General features: G+C 37.9%; 2 protein-coding genes and 1 pseudogene across 4 annotated transcripts; 2 read left to right on the top strand and 1 right to left on the bottom strand.

Moving 5' to 3' along the window:
* Positions 1-3,536: 3,536 nt before the first annotated feature.
* LOC130805297 (uncharacterized) lies at positions 3,537-8,431 on the top strand. Of its 3 annotated transcripts, none has more exons than XR_009040181.1 (3): positions 3,537-4,002; positions 4,215-4,903; positions 4,973-8,431. XR_009040181.1 is itself a non-coding variant. In XM_057669997.1 (2 exons), exon 2 carries the CDS (start codon positions 4,973-4,975, stop codon positions 5,723-5,725), a length of 753 nt encoding a protein of 250 aa, XP_057525980.1. In that variant the 5' UTR covers positions 4,215-4,903; the 3' UTR covers positions 5,726-8,431. The 3 variants fall into 3 exon arrangements, 1 of the variants encoding a protein (XP_057525980.1); XR_009040180.1 differs by having other exon boundaries at positions 3,544-4,002; positions 4,247-4,903; XM_057669997.1 differs by lacking the exon at positions 3,537-4,002.
* LOC130805780 (uncharacterized) lies at positions 5,967-7,719 on the bottom strand. The gene is made up of 5 exons (XM_057670566.1): positions 7,402-7,719; positions 6,749-7,332; positions 6,632-6,682; positions 6,369-6,552; positions 5,967-6,281 (listed from the first exon to the last, which is right to left on the bottom strand). Exons 1-5 carry the CDS (start codon positions 7,717-7,719, stop codon positions 5,967-5,969), a joined length of 1,452 nt encoding a protein of 483 aa, XP_057526549.1.
* Positions 8,432-12,013: 3,582 nt separating the features above from the next.
* On the top strand, positions 12,014-17,286 carry LOC130805298 (ras-related protein YPT3-like; annotated as a pseudogene).
* Positions 17,287-20,311: the final 3,025 nt, after the last annotated feature.

The raw sequence follows: 20,311 nt of genomic DNA, 5'->3' as shown, positions 1-20,311 counted from the left end.
GTCTTACGTATCTATAGAAATATAAAATATATTAATTTAGTTTGGATAGGATGAATTTGTTCTACTTGCTACGCTGTTTTTAGCGAGTTATGATCCTTTTAATTATTTTAAAAGTAATGAATATCTATTACGTAAGGTTGTGATTTCTTTATGTATAAAAATAAGAAGGTTTTTAAAATTTTAATTTTTTTTTAAAAATACACAAATTTGCAAAGTGATGGTCGTTTAGGCTAACCCAGTAAAAATTTTTAAACCAAACGAACAAACAAAAAAGTGAAAAATTTTAAAAACAAATACATGCTTTACTACTCTTTTGTTAGTTATCAATATTATTTTCATCATTTATTTCCCTAAACCCTTGATTGTTTCTTCTTCAACCTAAATTGCAGGTAATGTTTATGTTGATCTGATCTTCTGTAAGATGAACATATGATTAACACAAGTAAAATAATATTTAGGCATTTAAACTACTACAATTGGTCTTCACATATTCAAGTACCCAATCTATTCTAACTATTAATAGTAGGTGTTTTTACATATTAAAGTAGGCATTATATATGAAGTTATAATTTACTTAAACTCATGTTTAACTTGCATAATATTGATTTAGATTTTCCAAACATAACTTACACCTCTTCGGTGGATTTATCTATTTTAACAACTTTACATACTTACACGAAAAAGTCATTTTATATGTAATAAACATAAATCCAAACCACAATTAGATTCATAATTTAAATGTAAAGCAGACCCTGAATTACACAATTTTTTATTCATCATCCATACTTAACAATCAAATTTCAAACTAAGTCACAATCATTCATAATCTACGATTAACAATCAAATTCCTAATTAAACCACAATTATACAATTTTGCATCAAATTACAATTATAACTAGAAATAATAAATAAACTGATTTAATTACTAAAAAAGTTACCTTAAGTCAAAGCTTCAAAGATGTAAATGGTTATGAATATATGATGGTGTCCAATTATTGATTTTTCATGGCCTACAATGGAGTGAGTCAAAATTAGGTAATGCACAAAAGTTCATAAAAATTACTTTTAACCAAATTAAGTATGACTAATTAAAGATAGTGAGAAAAAAGAGTATTTTGAGTTTTATAAAAAAAAAATTGCCAAAAATGATTTACAAAGGAAAAAAGTTTCTAACCAAAATTTATTTAATAGTAAATGAAAATAATAAAAATAAGAAAATGAGATAAAATGAGTGAGATAATTTAAAACAAAAAATATGGTTGATAAAGAAGTACTTTGTAGTTTGTATAACACTAATTAATTCTTAATTTGTGTTACCAATTCTTAACATCCTTTTCTTTGTCATCGCCGTGGCTTTTTATGATTAACCTTATTCTCTCAATTTTTAGTCATTAAAATAAAATTTTTAAAAATTTAGGCTATTTTTCATGTAATACTTAATAAGAGATGAACTTATATTTTTGTTTACATACCGAATAAATAATCCAATCTATTAATAGAAATTGTAGGATTCAACTTATTAATAATAAATACTCCTATTATTTATTTGTTTATCAATAGTGTTTAGTCTAATTATCGGGTTAACTAAGTTTTTCCATAAAGGATAAATTACATTAATTGTGTTATTTAAATTTAATATACAGACTAGTAAGACTATGAATATTACTTTTCTAAAAGTTTCTTTAATTTGTATATACATTTGTTTTTCGTTTATTCGGCTATTATGTTTCATAGACTGTGATTTGCAAGGGACTCAACACTTTTTAAAATTTCCATTCATTGATTGAAAAAATGACAAAGTAAATGAACAAATAAAAAAATGCGTGAATAATAGCTAGTAGAAGTTTATGATGAAACAGAAAAGACTAGAATATACTACTCCCTCCGTTCCTATTTGTTCTTCCTATTTGGGTATTTCACAAAGATTAAGAAAAAGAGAATCTTTGGTGGTAGTGGGTATTATTTTAATTATATAATAGTGGGAAGTAATAATTGTATTGGAAGTATGAGGTTGTAGTGGGTATTATTTTAATTAAATAGTAGTGTGAAGTAATGATTGTATTGGAAGTATGAGAGAAAAAATAATTATAAATAAAAGAAAATGGGTACATTAAAAGAAAAGGGGGATTTTAAGGGGTAAAAGTGAGATAAAAACTTTCTAAAAATAGAAAGTATTCTAAAGTGGAAGAACTTTTGAAACTACCCATTATAGTAATGTGGAAGATCAAAAAGGAACGGAGGGAGTACGTAATATAAGTTTAAATCAATATAAGAAAACTTAATAATATCACTTTTATTAAACAAACTTTAAAATAATTGCTTTATTTTCACTCTTTCACTCAATTACTATATTTTTCATTTCGAAATAATATTTTATTCAATTTGCTAGATTAAAAATTAATAATAATATATTTTCTCTTTTGCATCTTATAAAACTTTTATTTTCTTTATTCATCTATTTACATATTTTTTAATTTATTTATATTTTTAAAATTTTTCCATTACATATTCCTATACATTAACAAAATAAAAGTAATTAATATCAAATATAGCAATTTTAATTCAAAAAACAAAAATAAGTTTAGGGGTCACTCAAAGTGCCAATTTGCTAAATTAAAGAATGAGCCTACAGTTAAGGTATCTAAATGATGAGCTTTATTTAAAATTTTGATTTTCAAAAAGAAGATGAATAAGTGAGGTAGGCCATTTTAAAGTGGAGTAGGATTTTTGAGGCAATGTTATAATTTACGGAGTCTCAACAACATTATCTATGTTTGGTGTAAAGTTTCAATCATTCTTATTTCTTAATTTCCTTCATTTTCTTCAAAACAATATTGATTATATTTTTACTTTTTGTATACTTTTTAAAAAATTAAATCTTAATATCTAAAACTAAACTTTGTAAAAAATTATCAATACAATATATTAAAATTATATAAATCGAGACAAATCTAATAAAATTTTATAATATTTAACTTTTTATATACCAAAAACAAAATATTAAATTTTATTTATATATAAAATCTTTAAAACGTATCAATAATATGAATCGGACTCCTAGCAAATACCAAAGTTGGTTTTCTCACACCTACACACCATTAATTAATTGGCAAAATGTCAAATAATATAATAGAGGTGCATGCAGATACAATTTATTTCATTATTTATACAAATTATGAATGAATAATTCATTATTATTATTGGATGTTATTGTTTTTTTTTATTATTAATTGGTTAAGTTATGTAAAACTATACATAATTAAAAATTGAATTGCAGTTACAAAAATGGTGTATTTCATCTCTATGTTCACACTAGTGCATAGTCATAAATGATGCATTTAAGTCACCAATTAACACTAATATAATTAATTAATAATTAAATTATTTATACAAACCGGTCTCAATCTCATACTAGACTTAAGATACTCTTACATGACAACGTCTCATTTAAAAATTTGTGTTTATTAGCATTGCAAACTCGAAGGGAAGAGGACTACGTGGAAATGAGGGGGTAAAAATTAAACCAATTGACAAATTTCGAGTCGGATTCTACTATCCGGTTTTTGATCGGACTAACCAAACAAATATCTATATTCGAATTCCTACAAGGTTACAATGTCGTACTCAATCGAGGAAATTAACAAACCAAAACAGATTAACAGAAACCTCCATTTTCCATCAATGGCCTCTCCTTCACTCGGTGGTGTAGAAACTCCGAAGAAAACAACAGTAAGCTTCTGGAAGAACGCCATGAAAAGGAAGCACAACTTCATCCAATTTTTCGCCATGACTGGAATTCTTCTTATCAGTATGCGTTCTCTAGGTCAAAAGTACCGTCTGCATGACCTTCAAGAAGATACTACTGCACTTGAAGATGAACACCGTTCTCTTACCGATCGTATGAACCACATTAAATCTAGTCTTCGCCATGAAGCTTCTCTCGATTCCTCTGGAATGTTCGCCAAGCGTCTTCGTCTCCTTTTCGGCGATGATCAGTAATATGTTAGTTTTCTTGATTCTTTGAGTTTTGTAGTTGTGATGTCAGGCTTTAGGGTTTATGCAATTATATCATTGATTAAGTATGTTTTGCAAAAGGATAATGAACTATGAATTTTACATTTTGGTTTCTGATTGAATTTTGAAGTTGGATGTTAGGGTTTAGGGTTTATGCAACATTTTGTGCAATAAATTGAACAAGTATGTTTTGCAATCAGTTAATTCAGGTCTTTGGTTTTGGAATCCACAGCGTTCGTTCTAATCGTATGTACTACATCAAATCTATTCTTCGCCGTATAGCATCTCTCGATTCTTCCGGAATGTTTGCTTCTCGTCTTTGACTCCTGCTGCGATGATTAGTAATGTGTTATTTTTTCTGAATTATCTTAATGTTGTAGTTTAATGTTAGGGTTTAGAAATTATGCGGCATTTTGTGCAATAATGTAATCACTAAATAAGTATGTTCAGCAAAATTATGATGGAACTATATGAATATTTTTTTGTTTTGGTTCAACTGTGTCTGCAAATTGACATGTTTAGGTGTTAAATATTCAGTTATAGAATCATGTTCATTTTGTGAGTCATTGTTATACTACATTTGAGGCTTAGTAATCAGCTGCCTCTTGGCTGCTTTTAGTTTCTTGTTTAGTTGTACGCACGCAATCTAACATTAATGTGTAATCTAACATTGATGTGTTAAAGATGTTCCATTAGAATATGAAATAACATGTCCGGATATTGGCGTGGTATTCAGCTCTGACTCTGCCTTCTCCATCTCTCGACCAAAGAGTTGAGGGTGAGGTGGAGGAGGGCGATAGGTTAGCTGGTGGGCGACAAGGATCTTGCCCAGCTGGCCTCGGTTCCTGCTAAAACGAGGGTTAACGAGCTGCTTGCCCTCCAAGCGGAGGTACTTGCTCTAATTTTGTCATAAAATTCCACATGTTCGAATTATTTTTATTTTTGAACTGTTTTGTAGATGAATATTGGGATGCAGTACGAGATCACTACTGCCCTCGGGTTAGAGGTAATGTATGTCGATCTTCGAGCAGCTAAGAAGAGGATCCACGAGCTAAACGGGAAGTTGATCGTGAAAAACGATCAGATTATGAACCTGACCCGAGAGAACAAAAGCCTCCACCACTCCCTCGAGGGCATGCGCGAGAAGTGCCGGTTTCTAAAGGAGGCCGTGCTTGTTCGCGAGAAGCAACTGTCTCTGAAGAAGAAAATCGCCAAGGAGTGGATGGAGACCGGCGAGAGCAAGCAGTTCGTGGCCCGGCTGGGGGCCAACACTGTCAGTCAAGGCATGCGGGTGAAGGAGCTGATGTTTGAATATGCTCATGAGAAATTAGGGGCAACTCCTGATTGGGAGACCTTCTTCAGCGCCACCGATGCCGAATACGATAGGGCAATTCATCAGGCCACCGAGAAGCTGAAAGAGATTGAAGAGGTGGGGCCTGATGAAGAAGATGCCGCTGACAGGGAGGCATGGGAGAAGGTGCTTGCAGGGGAGGTTGAGGCTAGGTTTAGAGATGTCGACTTTGCTCATTATGACATCTCTATCCCCTCAAGGCCGGCAACCCCATCCTCTTCTCCTATCGCCGCCGTTCCCTTGCTCCCCCCCTCTTCGGATTCCCCGGCTTCGCCGGCAGCTTCTGGGGGTGAGGGGTTGGCCCTCGATGAGGAGCAGTTGGAGCCGCTGTTTAGCATGGAGGAGTTATTTTCTGAATGATTTGTTTAGGTTGTTAGATTGGTGGACTACGGTCCTCTTGTACCCATTTTAAAAACAATTTTTTCGGCCACGGCCTATTTACATGACAATTTATGTCAGGTTAATGCCTGTTTTGTTCCATGCTTTGCCGAATTCTGGTTTGAAATTTTCATCGTTGCTTTTGACTTACTTAGCAACATAGGGTCCGGATAGGTAGACAAAGAAGTCAGTCGCTAAAAATTAAACACTTGATTACTTGAACTTAAACATAGAATTTCTTCAAGTGATCCGTATTCCATGACCTGGGCAGGGGTTTGCCGTTGTCTTCTAACTCGTAAGTTCCCCACCTAAGTACTCGGGCGATCTTGAAAGGTCCGTCCCATGTCCTTCCGAGTTTTCCCTTTTCCATAATCTTCCCCGTGGCCTCGATTTTTCTGAGCACGAAGTCACCGGCTAGAAACTCCCTTGGTTTTACTCTTCTGTTAAATTGCCTCGTCATTCTTTGTTTTTGTGCGATGGCTCTGAGGAGGGCGTTCCCTCTTGTTTCCGGGAGTAGGTCGAGGTTGATCGGCTTATCCTGATCATTGTTGTATTGATCGTAATAAGTTACTCGGGTAGAGGGGATGCCAACTTAAACCCGGAGGACTGCTTCGGTTCCAAATACCAGAGAGAAAGGTGTATGACTAGTGGCTTCTTTGATAGTTGTTCGACTGGCCCAGAGCACTCCGGGTAGCTCTTCTACCCAATTATCACGGCTCCCTTCTAGCTTTTTCTTAATGCCATTGAGTATTATTTTATTTTCGAACTCTACTTGCCCATTCGTCTGGGGGCGGGAGACCGACGTGAACCTGATTTGTATGTTAAAACGGCCGCAATATTATTTGGTCTCGGCGCTGTTGAATTGCGGCCATTGTCGGAGATTATGACTTGTGGGACGCCATACCTAGTGATGATATTCCTCCATATGAACTGGCATACCTGTTTATATTATATTGTGCTAAGGGCCTCAGCCTCAAAATACTTTGTGAAGTAGTCTACGGCAACCAGGACATATCTTCGCTGTCCGCTGGCCGGTGGGAAAGGACCGAGAAGGTCAATTCCCCACCAGTCGAAGGGGAGAACGGCTTACATCGAGGAAAGATAATTGGTGGATAATTGGTGGGTCGGCGAGGCACTTCTCCAAAAAAATGGCACTTTTCACAAGTCTTGACTAACTTTTCAGCGTCGGCCTTGAGACTGGGCCAATAGTACCCATTCCTCAGAGTCTTCACGATCAGGGTCCGTATCCCTTGATGTGTCTCACACGCTCCTTCATGTATCTCGCGTAGAATGTAATTCCCCTCGGTCGGGGTTACGCACTTGAGGAGGGGGTGAGTGTAAGACATCTTATACAGCGCTCCATCATACCACTCGAACCATTTCGCCTTTTTCATGATGATCGGCCCTAGCTCAGGGTCCTCTTGTAGCTGTCCGTCTCTCAGAAACACTATGTAAGGATCCATCCAAGAATCAGTCTGATTCACTCCCTCGATGAAGGCGTTGATGCTAGGGCTTGGTAGTACTTCCCAAATTATATTCTGTGGCTCGTCACTTATGGCCGAACTTGCCAATCTTGATAGGGCATCGGCCTATGCATTCTCAGATCTAGGTATATGGAGAATTGCAACCGAGTCGAATTTTGCTACTGCTTCCCGTACCTTGACGAGGTACATCTTCATGCTATCATCTTTTGCTTCATAATCGCCATTCACATGTCCGACGATCAACTGCGAATAGGTGTGTGCGATAACTTTTTTCGAACCGGATGCGAGGCATATTCCTAATCCTAACAGCAGAGCTTCGTATTCGGCTTCATTGTTGGTGGCCATGAAGTTGAATCGTACCGCATGTTCGAGCCTAGCACCGTTAGGAGACATAATTAATAGCCCTGCACCTGAACAGGTCCGGCTAGAGGATCCATCCACGTATAATATCCATGCTTCTTCCGAGCGGATTTCTTCCATTGATCCTATCATCTATGCGATGAAGTCTGCCAGAGCTTGCGCCTTGATGGCTGTTCTAGGTTCATATTCAATTCCGTAGTCGGCCATTTGATTGGCCCAGTCCGCAACACGGGCCGATTGATTTTTTCCTTCTAGCAGCTTTCTCAATGGCTGAGAGGTTCGCACAACAATGGGTGCGACTAGAAGTATGGCTTAAGCTTCCGACTGGCCATGACTAAAGCGAAAAGTGATTTTTCAACTGGACTATAGCGGGACTCGGAGCCGTGGAAAGCGTGGCTGATGTAATAAATGGGACATTGCTGTTTGTGTCTTTCCGCCACCAGTAGCGCACTCAACGAATAGTCCGAGACGGATATATAGAGATACAAGGTTTCGTCCGGCAAGGGTGAAACGAGCTTAGGGACTTCGGCAAGGAATCTCTTCAGCTCAATAAAAGCTTTTTCGGCCTCTTCATCCCATTTGAAATTGGTTTGCTTCAAAACGCGAAAGAATGTTGAACAACGGTCAGCTGATTTTGACATAAAACGGCTTAAAGCTGCGATGCAGCCGGTGAGGCGTTGCACCTCCTTGATAGTTCTAGGAGACTTCATTGCCAAGATGGCTTGTATCTTGTCCGGGTTAGCCTCGATGCCTCTTTTATCAACGAGGAAGCCGAGGCATTTCCCGCCGGTGACCCCAAAAATATATTTCTCCGGATTAAGGCGCATTCTGTAGGTGAGGAGGGTTTCAAACGTCTCAAGTAGGTGTTCGACATGATCCTCGACCCTTTTGCTCTTGGTTATCATGTCATCAACGTACACTTCCAAATTCCGGCCGATTTGGTCCTTAAATATCTTATTAACCATCCGTTGGTAAGTTGCCCCCGCATTTTTTAGGCCGAAAGGCATTACCATATAGCAATAGACCCTCGTCGGGGTGATAAAGGCGGTGTGCGGCCTGTCTCCCACGGCTAGCGGGATTTGGTGGTATCCGGCGTTGGTGTCCATAAAACTCAACAGCGCGTGGCCGGCAGTAGAGTCAACCAATTTATCTATCTTGGGTAGTGGATAATCATCTTTCGGGCAGGCTTTGTTCAAATCCGTGAAGTCCACACAAATTCTCCACTTTCCGGATGGCTTCTTCACGAGGACCACATTAGCTAACCAGTCCGAGTACTTGCATTCTTTGATGAATCCCGCCTTCAGCAGCCGGTCAACCTCTTTTTTGGCGGCTCGTGCTCTCTCAGCACCTTGATGTTGTAACTTCTGCTTAACTGGCTTATAGCCAGGTTTGATGTCGAGGTGATGGGAGGCTACCTCGGCTGGTATTCCAGGCATTTCTTCGACGGAGTAGGCAAACACCTCCTGGTAGGTCCTCCCTCAGGGGTCCGACTAAGTTCTTGCCAAGACGTATCTTTTCTGCACCCCAGATTGCAACTTCTTCATATCCTTCTACAGGCTCGGGTTGAGTCGTTTTACGGGTATCATCATCGATCACATGCAAGATCGACTCCACCTGCTCTGCCTTTCTCTTCCGACTTTCGTTTTCGAAGTCACTGCTCTCAATTCTCATCTTAAGCGAATTGACCTGACATTCTCTTGAGATCTTCTGATTCCCATACAAAATTCCAACCTCGCCGTCGTCCTTTTCATACTGGATCAGCAACTGGTGCGTGGATATAACGACTTTGACTTTGTTGATTAGGGGAAGACCCATGATAATATTGTAAGTGAAAGGGATATCTACCACAGTGAAGCGAACCGGCAAGGTTCGGCCATTTCCCTTCTCTCCAAATCTTACTGGCAGGACTATAGTACCGGACGGGCAGACCCTACTCCCACCAAATCGATCAGCGGATGTTCTAGCTTTTCTAAGTGTTCTGGGTCGTATTTGAGCTGTTTCAAGCAATCCATAGTAATCAGATCTGCCGTGTTGCCGGTGTCTATCAGGACCCTCCGAACGTTCATCAGACCCACCTTGATGGTGAGTACAATGGGGTCCGAGTGAGGATGTTGAATTGGATGACTGGTTTCCCCGAATTATCATCTTTGGTCCGTCTACTGCTCGCTTGTCTTCGGCGGTCATAGATTTCAGAGTATGAACGCTATCTTTGATTGAACGATTACTGGGATAGTATTCTGAATATCCCCCTGATATCATATGAATTATACCTTCAGTGGTCTCGGATTGTTGATCATTTCCACTCGATCTCCTTTTACTTTGACGATTATCTTCTCGCCGACCTCGTGGTCGGTTGTTGTCACGTTTTAAATACCCATCTAACTTTCCTTCATCGGCCAACCTGTCGAGAATTTTCTTTAGTTCACGGCATTGAGATAGAGTGTGGTCGTGCTCTAGGTGATATTCGCACCACAAATCCATATTCCTTCTATTTCGAGATGTTGACACCTTAGGAGGGATGGGCAACTGTTCTCTGACAGAATAGAACATGTCCTTCTGACTCCTATTGAAACGGGATTCTCCACTTTCTCTGGCTTCATAAGTCGGATAAGCTTGTGTTTGTGTTGGTCTCCTGCCTTCGCCCCGAGAAGGCCCCATCGGCGAGCGAAACCTCTCTTTCCCGTAGTCTCGCCTTATCCTTTTTCTTCTTGGAATCTAGGGGTGTGCAGATGTCAGGCGCACGGATAAATCTCTGAACTATCTCCATCGCTTCCGTGTAGGTGGAAAAGGTCGTGTTCCAAGAGTTTCCATTTCAGCTTTGGCGTTCAGACGCCATTCATTAGGGCAGGGACCGTGGTTGCATCATTAGCTCCTGGTATTGATAGGACTTCCTCGTGAAACCTCTGAATGTAGGATGTAACGGATTCCCCTTCCCTTTGTATCACAAACATCAAATAGAGGTTGAATTTTCTTTGCCTTTTGGCAGCAACAAAATGGTCGAGGAAAAGGGACTCCAACATTGCGAAACCGTCAACACTCCCTGGGGGTAGGGCCGTGTACCAGTTGAGGGCTAGTCCCGAAAGGGTAGTAGGAAAAAACTTGCATAACATGGCTTCGCATGTCGTACTAACCGCCATGTGGACGCGGTACGATGCGATGTGTTCTTCAGGATCATCCGACCCATCAAAAGGTTTGATGGCCGGTACCTTGACCTTGTTTAGGTTAGGAACGGACAGGATTCGCGGTGACAGCGGCGTTTTGAAAATGACGAGGGCAGAATAGGGTCCCCCCCTCATATGCTTTCCTTGCCAAAGGGGTTTGTGATAAGATTCATCTAGTATCTCTTTTCCCTCCCTCTTTGAGTTGAGGTAAGTCCTTGCGTCTTGCCCTTTCAACTTTCTTCTGTTGATAATGTGGCGGACATCAAATCTTGAACTTTTAGGAGCCCGGTTAGGGTCCTGGTCAGTTATCTCTATAGGGATCCGGTTAGGATCTGGTGCAGGAGAACTCCTTGGAGGCTAACTCCCCATCGTCCCTTGGTGAGGGGACTCCTGGCTCTCTGCCACATCCTCGATCCAAAAGTCTTGATTCTGTTGGTTGAAAGTAGGGACTTGTTCTGTTTGTCGGCGAGCAGAGTGTCGAACGCTGGGCTGCTGGGGTTGCAGAATATTCGACAGGGTTCGAACTGCCTGCTGTAATGATTCCTGAAAACGAGTGGTAATAGTAGCAGCAAAAGCGTCCAGATCTTGCCGAGTGATGAAGTTCGGCGGTGGGACATTCTTCGGACTCGACTCCTGATTATGGACCGAATGGTGTTCCGACTACCGCGTATTCGCTCGAGTGTTGCGCTTCGAATTCATGGCTTTTCTATCCGAGTTAAATTGTTAGGTGTATTTATCGAAGTCCCCACAGACGGCGCCAAATGTTTCTCCCTCTTCTTGAGTCAATTTGATTTGACAAACTTACGATGAACTCAGCTGTTGAAAGATCCGAGTGATGTGAGTCCAATTCGGAGGGTGACCTGCAAAACGAACAGAGTTACTTGTCCGGGGGGAGTTTCCCGGAAAGCTCCTCCGACGCTCTAGTCAGTGGTCGGTATTATGAAACGAGAAATGAATATAAGTTGGTGATGTTTTTTTTAGAGAGATCACCTACCTTAAATGGTCATAAATTTGGGTATTTATAAGGCAATAAATGACCTTGGAGAACTGACCAGGGGCATTTCGGTAATTCTATCCTTCAGGGTGGGCCCTCCGGTAATTTGATTGGTTATCTGGCTTATTGGGCTTCATGGCTTGGCTCATCAGAGAAGGGTTGGTTGACCCAATAACAGTGAAGAAGGTAAAATGAATATGAAATAAAAATAATAAAGGAAAAAAAATACTTCCATTATTATAGAGGTAATATATTCCCCACCCTCCCTTAGGCCACAAAATTGAAAGTTTTTTTTCGTTTTTCATCACTTTGCAACCATTTTTCCACCTCTACAACAACTAAATTTCACTAATTTCTCATTTATTAACTTTATTTTCTCACTTTTAACTTTTTTTCACGCCTTAAATATTTACCCCAATCCAAGCATGCCTAAGTCTACTATTGGGGTTGAATTTGCTACTCATAGTTTGAGTATTGAAGGGAAGGTTATCAAAGCGCAGATTTGGGATACTGCTGGTTAAGAGAGGTACTTTTTATTGTTCTTTCTCTTTCTATATATGTATATATCTTGCTTGGCTTATTAATTTATTTACTTTGATTTGGGAGTAGTTTAAGATGGATTTTTGTTGAGAATTCTTTGTAAAAGTTTTTTGGTGTTATGTTTTATGAAATGGGTGTTTCTTTATTGGGCTGAAAATTGGATGACGAAAGTGTGATTACAATTTGTGATTAATGATTGTTTGGTGGTGTACCTTTTTGTTATTGCCTTCATTGCTAACTACAATAACATTTCATTAGTGCCTTCATTGCTGACTACATCAACATTTTGATATAATGATTACTCTTATTACTGAGTTATTGTCAAGAATCAACTATGCTAAAAGCTTGAGTTGGTGATTGAAGCTTCAAAATATCTTACTTCCTCCGTTCCACTATACTTGCTATATTTGACTTTTTACTTAATCCAATGTGTTATTTTGATCTTTTATATATGCAACTATACATATCTAAAAGTTATAAAAACTTAATATTATGAAAGTATTGGTTTAGACAATTCAAACATGACCCCACTTGACTATATTTTTTCCTTACACATTAGCCGTAATACATAAAATAAGCTTGAACGATGAATAGTGTAAGAAACGATTATGTAGCGAGTATTTCAGAACGAAGGAAGTATACTCTATCATGCCTCCTCACACAATGCAACACATGCCCTCCGCGCATACATGGTGCTGAATATTTCATTTGTAATGAGGGTAGGATGAAATTTGAATCCGTAACCCTTATGCCATGTTGGCTATGATACAATGTCAAGGAACCAACTAATCCAAAAGCTTAAGCTAATAGTTGAAGCCGTAGGATATCTTATATACTCTAACTTTATCGGTTTTGCTGACTGAAATGAATAATTGTTTGCCTTAGTCGTGTTCTGGGGTTTGTTTTGGTTCTCATGGAGCAATCATTGGAGGTTCTTATGTCACTTGTAGACATGTTGTAAATTTGGAATGGTATTGAGAAGAATAACACCACTAGTCCCTTGTGCAAGGATGGTGCAAAATGTTGGGGAAGAATTAATAAAAGACTATTTTGTGTTGTGTTTCTCTGCATTTTGACCACTGCTCTTAGGGGGATATGTTCATCTTTTCGAAATTTGTTTGGCCTTTATTTCTAACCTTAACTAACACAACTACAGAATGCCATAGCATTGACAAAAGGTGACAACAGGAGCTTCTATGAGCATTACTATCTATTATTGGCAGTCCCTGTATTCTTGTTTGCTCAAGCGTCGAGCGTCAGAGATTCTTCGAAGTGCTCCTTATACTCTTAAGAGAAACGATTCATTTAGCATGGTCGGCTAAGGCAATGAGATAGGGATCTCGCAATATTCTTTTATCTTTGAATTTACGTGATATATATTTTTATTGTTTCAAAACAAATTGAAATGATTGAAGTTTCTCTATTTGGATTCACCTTAGGTCCTTTGTCTTCTTTTCACTTCCTTTGTTTTTCCGTTTATTGACTGTAGATGCAACCATACCTTAAACCTGGAGTCTTGAACTAATGTTTTTGAGAAACAAATATGAACTACATTTCGATGTTCCTTGTGTTATACAAATGTCGTTAGGAAATCGTTAAATGTGCATTTTTTCCTCTCCTTTGTGACTTAAAACGTTTTGATTACCAATTTACGAAAGACTGGTTGATTGACTTCTGAGTTTTGAGTGCTTTTTATGAAGGGGTAGAGATTCAAGTGCATGGAAAACAAGTTTAATTTGACATTTTCTTGGGGTAGTGAATGTTGAAAGGAACTCTCAAATAACTCAATCGTATTATTTGAGAGGGCTTTGTGAAAAAAAATGCAAGATTAAAATAGGTGTTAGGGTATATCAGTATTACAATATGTGATGTGGGGTGACCAGTGACCCATTGATGGATGTCTAGAGTTTCATTTGTGGTGTGTGCTCTTCACTTTTACTTTTCAGTTGATTGTTAGGGGTATCTTCCCTTTATTTTATGTGAAGTTAAAAAATAAGATGCAAACTCCCACATAAATGATTTTGCTTCTAAAGTTTTACTCACCTAATTGATTTCCATATTACACGAGTGTTGAATGTCGGGTATAATTGGGACGCATAGTGCAAAAGTGCAATTTTAGCTGCGATTTCAATAACGGTACCGTGGTGCGACAACAAGGGTGATGGCTGATGCAGTTGCCGGCTTGCTAAAATAACAGTTGATACTTGATACAATGAGATATGCATTGAGGCAGCCCAAAATGCAGTCTTTCACACCTTTACAATGGGTGGTATTGGTCGATAAATTTGACAACGTTTGCAACTCGATCAATACTATGCAATCCGACCTTTTTTGCGTTATGTTGGGCTAGGGAAGGCATTCTAGTACTTTGCAGATTTGCTTTTTAGTGGATATATTAGAAACTTGATCGGTGACAAGGTCTGAAAGAAATCTACGCTGAATAAAGTACATAGTGAATACTTTCTTGCTTGGATCTTTTAACTGCGACTTTGAAAGAGCCGAAGGAAGGTGTTCAACTGTTCTCATTTATGGCTTGTTTTTGCCCTCGATCTTATTTGAGCTTATAGGTTACAAACAGCTTCAGGTCTTCTATTAGATACTTTGTCAATCATTTGCTGTTTCTATTCACTTGCATTTCTTGCCCACCATTGTTACGTACGTGGTAGCTGGTACACCTGAGCCCACCTTGTGTGTCCTCTGATTTCTGGCACAATCGTCCCATAACTAATTATATTCACGCATGCTCTGTAACCAGTATGAAATTACTCTTTGCCCACCAGTATGAAATCAGCAGTTTTGTGCTAAGATAAGCTAACTCATCCTGTTTTCATGTCTGCACTCTGCCCGTACTAGCAATTGCTTTGCACGTGTGCGTATGTAGCTCGTGAAGGGAATTATCAACTGATTTTTAATATGTTGATTGTTTCAAAGGATGTCTGTTCATATAGGCCTTGAAACATCTAGCACAGTCTTGGCTTGCTGTTTTATCATGGTATTATGTTTGTATTTTCCTTTTATAGTAGTTTGAAGCACATTTTGAGATAGTTTAAGCAGATGGCACACAATCTTGAGGCACCATCCGTATGGCCAAGGAGGCAGAAGCGCCACTCATGCACTCCTGTGCCACAGTAAGTGCAACCTCAGGTCTTAGGACTGTACTCAGGTCTTGTGGCAGCCTCCTATGGAACTCAGCCACAGCCATAACCTATGTCTGTGCTAAATAAAAATGGCGTTAAATAAATATACAAACGCATAATCAAATGACATAAAAAGGAAACATACCAGTATAGTGTTTTGAGTCAGCTGGTAACTAGAAGGAGCCGCCTGCTCGAGAAGTGTGATGAGTAGCTGAGTGATACATTTGATACTACCTAAAGTAGCTGCCTAGATCACCTGTTGGTGGTATATGGTGAACAACCAGCCCCTCGATCTGAAACCATAGGTCGATCCACTGTGCATGGATCCTTGAATAGTCTCTGAGAATGGGAGAAATTGATGGAGGAGGGGTGAATTTTGGGAGAGAATTTGAGATGGAAAACGAAGAGATCGAAACGGAGAAATGAAGAAGGGTAAAATCCTGTATTTTTAGTCAGCTAAGACTCGCCGATGTTGTGAGTGCTTGTTGAATCATTGGCAATGTATACAGCTCATTAAATAGTTCATTAAATTGATTTGTCGACACTGTGAGAAAAGAAATTACTTTTCGATCCTACGTGGACAGTATAATGGGAATCATAAAAAGGAGGTTGTAGAGTGAGAATTTTGGGTATGTACCTGTATCCGGATCCGATGGGTTTCAAAAAATAAGATCCAGACCTTTAAAAAGGGGACGAATCTGGGGCAGATTCAATAGGGTCCTGGACCCGTGATCATCCCTGATGAAAGCTCACCAAGTACTTTTCTTTCCCATTTGTGTATTCTCCTGTTGATTGTAGATCATTATTCCAATTTGTGTATAGGTACCGTGCCATCACGAGTGCCTACTACAAAGGAGCTGTTGGTGCTTTGCTCGTGTATGATATTACCCGAAAAGCTACATTTGAGAATTCTATAAGGTGGCTCAGAGAGCTCCGAGAACACACGGATCCGAATATGGTAGTCATGCTCATTGGTAACAAGTCAGATCTTCGGCATCTTGTGGCCATTTCTATAGACGACGGAAAGGCTTTTGCGGAGCAGGAAGGACTCTTCTTCATGGAGACTTCCGCTCTTGAAGCAACCGATGTTGAACTTGCATTTACCGAGGTTCTTGCTCAGATTCGTCGTATTGTGTGCAAGAAGGCAGTCGAGGCTGGTGATGCCTCTTCATCGGCTGTACCGTCCCAGGGAGAAAGTATAAACTTAAAAAACGAGGGCTCAACTTGGAAGAACATAGGTTGCTGCTCAAACTAACTAGTTGAAGATTATAGTTAGTCGTCTTTGCTATAACTTTTTGCTTTCCCAGGAAAGTTTTTTACAGGTCGAAGTTCAGCAGGAACAGTGACCCGCCACCCCTTCCCTCGACAAAACAGAAAGATAAGTAGGCGTCTTCATCGTCTATGTACCGATATAGTAGTAGATTAGTAGTAACCCCTAGACGTTTACACATATTACTAGAAGCGAATTGCAAATATTTTTTCTGCAAGATTTGGCTTCAAAATTGTTTTATAGCTATATTTGGGATTCTTTAGATGATGCAGATCTCTGTAACACTTGTTTCAAAAGAATTTTGCATCCCTTATTGCTAAGTTTATCATACCACAATCCCTTATGTGTGCTGGCTGTTGGTTGGAAAACAATACGTCAAAACAAAGTTTCATTACTTTGTGAATTAACAGACTCTGATCGAAAGTAGATTTTGAGGGTCGGATGTACGCAATTTTACTCGTGGTAATGATAACAGAGTGCGTGGTTTTTTCCCATTGACATTTGGTAGAAAGCATCATCCACAAAGTGCACTTGGTTTTAATGAGTCGTTTTAATATGGTTCATTATAATCCGAAACCAAAGAACTACAAATCTTTAGCTGCAACGAAATATTGATGAATGTCAAATACATGGCTTAACTTATGTTACAATTATTATAGAGAACTTGAGACAACTTTAATCACAAACTTAATTGAACGTTATTGGAAACTTGTATACATATAATTCACTTCAACTGAAAACTTAATTTGATAGTTGGCGTTAAAGATGTATTCTACTTTTTCGCGAATGTAACAAATTTTCATGAACTTGAAATTGAAGACATTTTAAAAAAATAGATGAGATTTAAATCCGTAACCTAAATTCTTAATATCATATCAATTTTCAACGAATTAAAATCATCAAAAGCTTAAATAAATTATCAATTTCTTAATATATTCTCTTCGTTCTTATTTCTTCTCAATTTCCTTAAAAAAAAATTTTACAAAATTCTTTTCATTATGAATTTTTTTTATTTGGAGCAACTTTATGGATAAAATTAATCTCATTTGTCTGATATATTTTTCTAAAAGTCATCATATTTTTTATAAATTTTTAATGCTAAAAAATTACTTGATTTTTTTCATACAATAAAACTTTTCTCCTCAATACAACTATTTTCTCTTTTTATTAAATATTTCTTCTATTTAATTTTGAACTATATTAATATTATGGAAAAAGTGTAAAAAAAATACCTAATAAATTATTTTTTTTCAAAAAGTACCTAATAAAAAAAGTTTTGTCAAAAAATACCTAACAAAATTTTTTCTTTTCTAAAGAGTACCATTTAACATTTTCCTTCAGTTAACCGTTAAATATAATGGTTGACTGGTAAAATGACAATTGAAGATTAGAAGTTCAAAATTGAGTTAGATTATAAAATATCGTTGTCAAAGTATATGTAATAATTTAACTATTAACATATTCAATTTGAACTAAAATCTATACAATATCTTTATAGACTTTGAAATACTTATTTTGAAAACGATAATTGAAGCTTATACGTTCAAAATTGAGTTAGATCATAAAACATCAATTGTCAATTTATGTGTCATAATTTAACTATGAACATATTTAATTTGAACTATTTACAAATATATATAAACGTGTTGCGGAAAGAGTAATATCACTATTATTGATCGATGATTAAAGAGTACAAGTACTCTTATGTTCCATTAGAACCATCATGGTGCATTAAATAAAAGTACTTGTATTGTACAATATTTTAACACTATTATTGATAGTATTATTAACTATTCATTCGTTGTTTAAAATTCATCCATAGAATGATAAAGAAATACCATTTTATTAACCTCGTTCTTAAATTGTAAAACAGAACCATATTTAGGTAGAAATTGATCAATTTAACATCAAAATTGATCACAAATAGCTCAAAATTGAAATTTTTTATGTTAATTGATCTGTTTAAAGTTTACTTTAAGTTGAAATTGATACCCTTTAAGGTTAAAATTGATACCTTTAAGATTAAAATTGAAAAATGCCTAAAAAATGGAAAAAAACGAGAGAAAGCATATAAGGTTGATAAATACACGAATTGGACCGGCTCACCCTTGGTCTCATTTGAGACGATCTCGGCCAAGACCAGCTGAATATTATTTATTTCAATTAGTAATGTCTTTTAATAAAATATTATTATTCATTTTACTTTTCATGGTTCTTCACTTATTTCAAATGGGAAGAAAAAAAAAATGGAAAATTACCCTAAGTAATTCAATCTTTTCCCGAGTTTCCTACAATAATCCCACCTATCGATTAACCATGAATAATCCGAACTTAGGAGGGTTTTGGTCTTGGGTACGCTCGGGTGACCTGCTCCTAGCAAGTCATTTTGAATATAAAACGAAAGATAAATTACAAACATATTACAAAAAATTTTAAAAAAATTAAACCCCTTAACAACTCAGCCCCACTGCCACCATCTCCCTCTCATCGGAGACACCACTACACAGCCGCCAACACCACCACCACAACCCTTTTCTTTTAGTGGCACACAACCGCATAATTTTACCCACCCACAAAATCGCAAAACTCTATCTACATCCCCACCTAATTTTTAGATTTTAATCAAAAAAATTAGGATTTGACTTAGCTAGGTGGTGGTTCGAGAGGTGTTGGGTTAATGACGGCTAGGTGAAGGTAATGGCCGGTTGTTTGCGGGTTAGGAGAAGGAGAAGTGAGAAGATTTTCAGAAATTGGGTAGCAGAGGAGAGGGAAATTAGTGACTGTGGTGAGAGGGAGTGGAGAAGGGGAGGAGGGGGAGGGGGAGGGGGAGGGGGAGGGGGAGGGGGAGGGGGAGGGTTGGTAGTAGTTGGGGAGTGAAGGAGAAAAGATGGCTAGAGCGGAGGAGGTAATGAAAACTAGTGCACATATACACAACATAAAGCAGCAAAGGTAAGGCATGGGGAGGGGTGGATGGCAGGGAGGGTGGGGAGGGATTGTGGTGGCCGGCCGGAGTAGGAAATCGGCTGAGGTTGGGTGGTCGGGGTGGGGTGGATGGATGGTTGTTATTTGATTTTTTTTGTTAATATTTTTGTAATTTTATTTTATCTTTTTTTTTAAGTTTACCTCTAAAAACAGATAAAATATTAATGAACAATATTTATTTGGTAAGTACCTCAACAATTGAAATTATTTATAATTAATTAACAGGTGAGATTATTATAGAAAAATCGTAAAAAAGTTGAATTACTATGGTAATTTTTCAAAAAAAAAAAACAGGGAGGGAGTACAATTATTTAGTAATTTTTCCATTAGTCAATTTGAAATGGGCATACACTTTCAAAAAGTAAATTTGGATGTTTGTTGAACGACTCGAGTCAGTAGATAAGTTATCGGCAGACGGCAGACGGCAGACGGTAGACGACAGACGACAGACGGCAGACGGTAGACGACAGACGACAGACGGCAGACGGCAGACGGTAGACGACAGACGACAGACGACAGACGGCAGACGGCAGACGGCAAACGGCAAACGGCAGCCAGACGATTACTGGAATGTCAAAGGTCGGAAATGATCAGCTTGTAGTTAGCCATTTCTGGACTTGATTATTCTGGTAACCTCTTC

This window comes from Amaranthus tricolor, chromosome 2 (assembly GCF_026212465.1).
Source record: "Amaranthus tricolor cultivar Red isolate AtriRed21 chromosome 2, ASM2621246v1, whole genome shotgun sequence".
Classification (NCBI taxonomy): domain Eukaryota; kingdom Viridiplantae; phylum Streptophyta; class Magnoliopsida; order Caryophyllales; family Amaranthaceae; genus Amaranthus; species Amaranthus tricolor.
The sequence above is the reverse complement of the archived record's forward strand: the minus strand, read 5'-3'. Positions and strand labels throughout refer to the sequence as shown.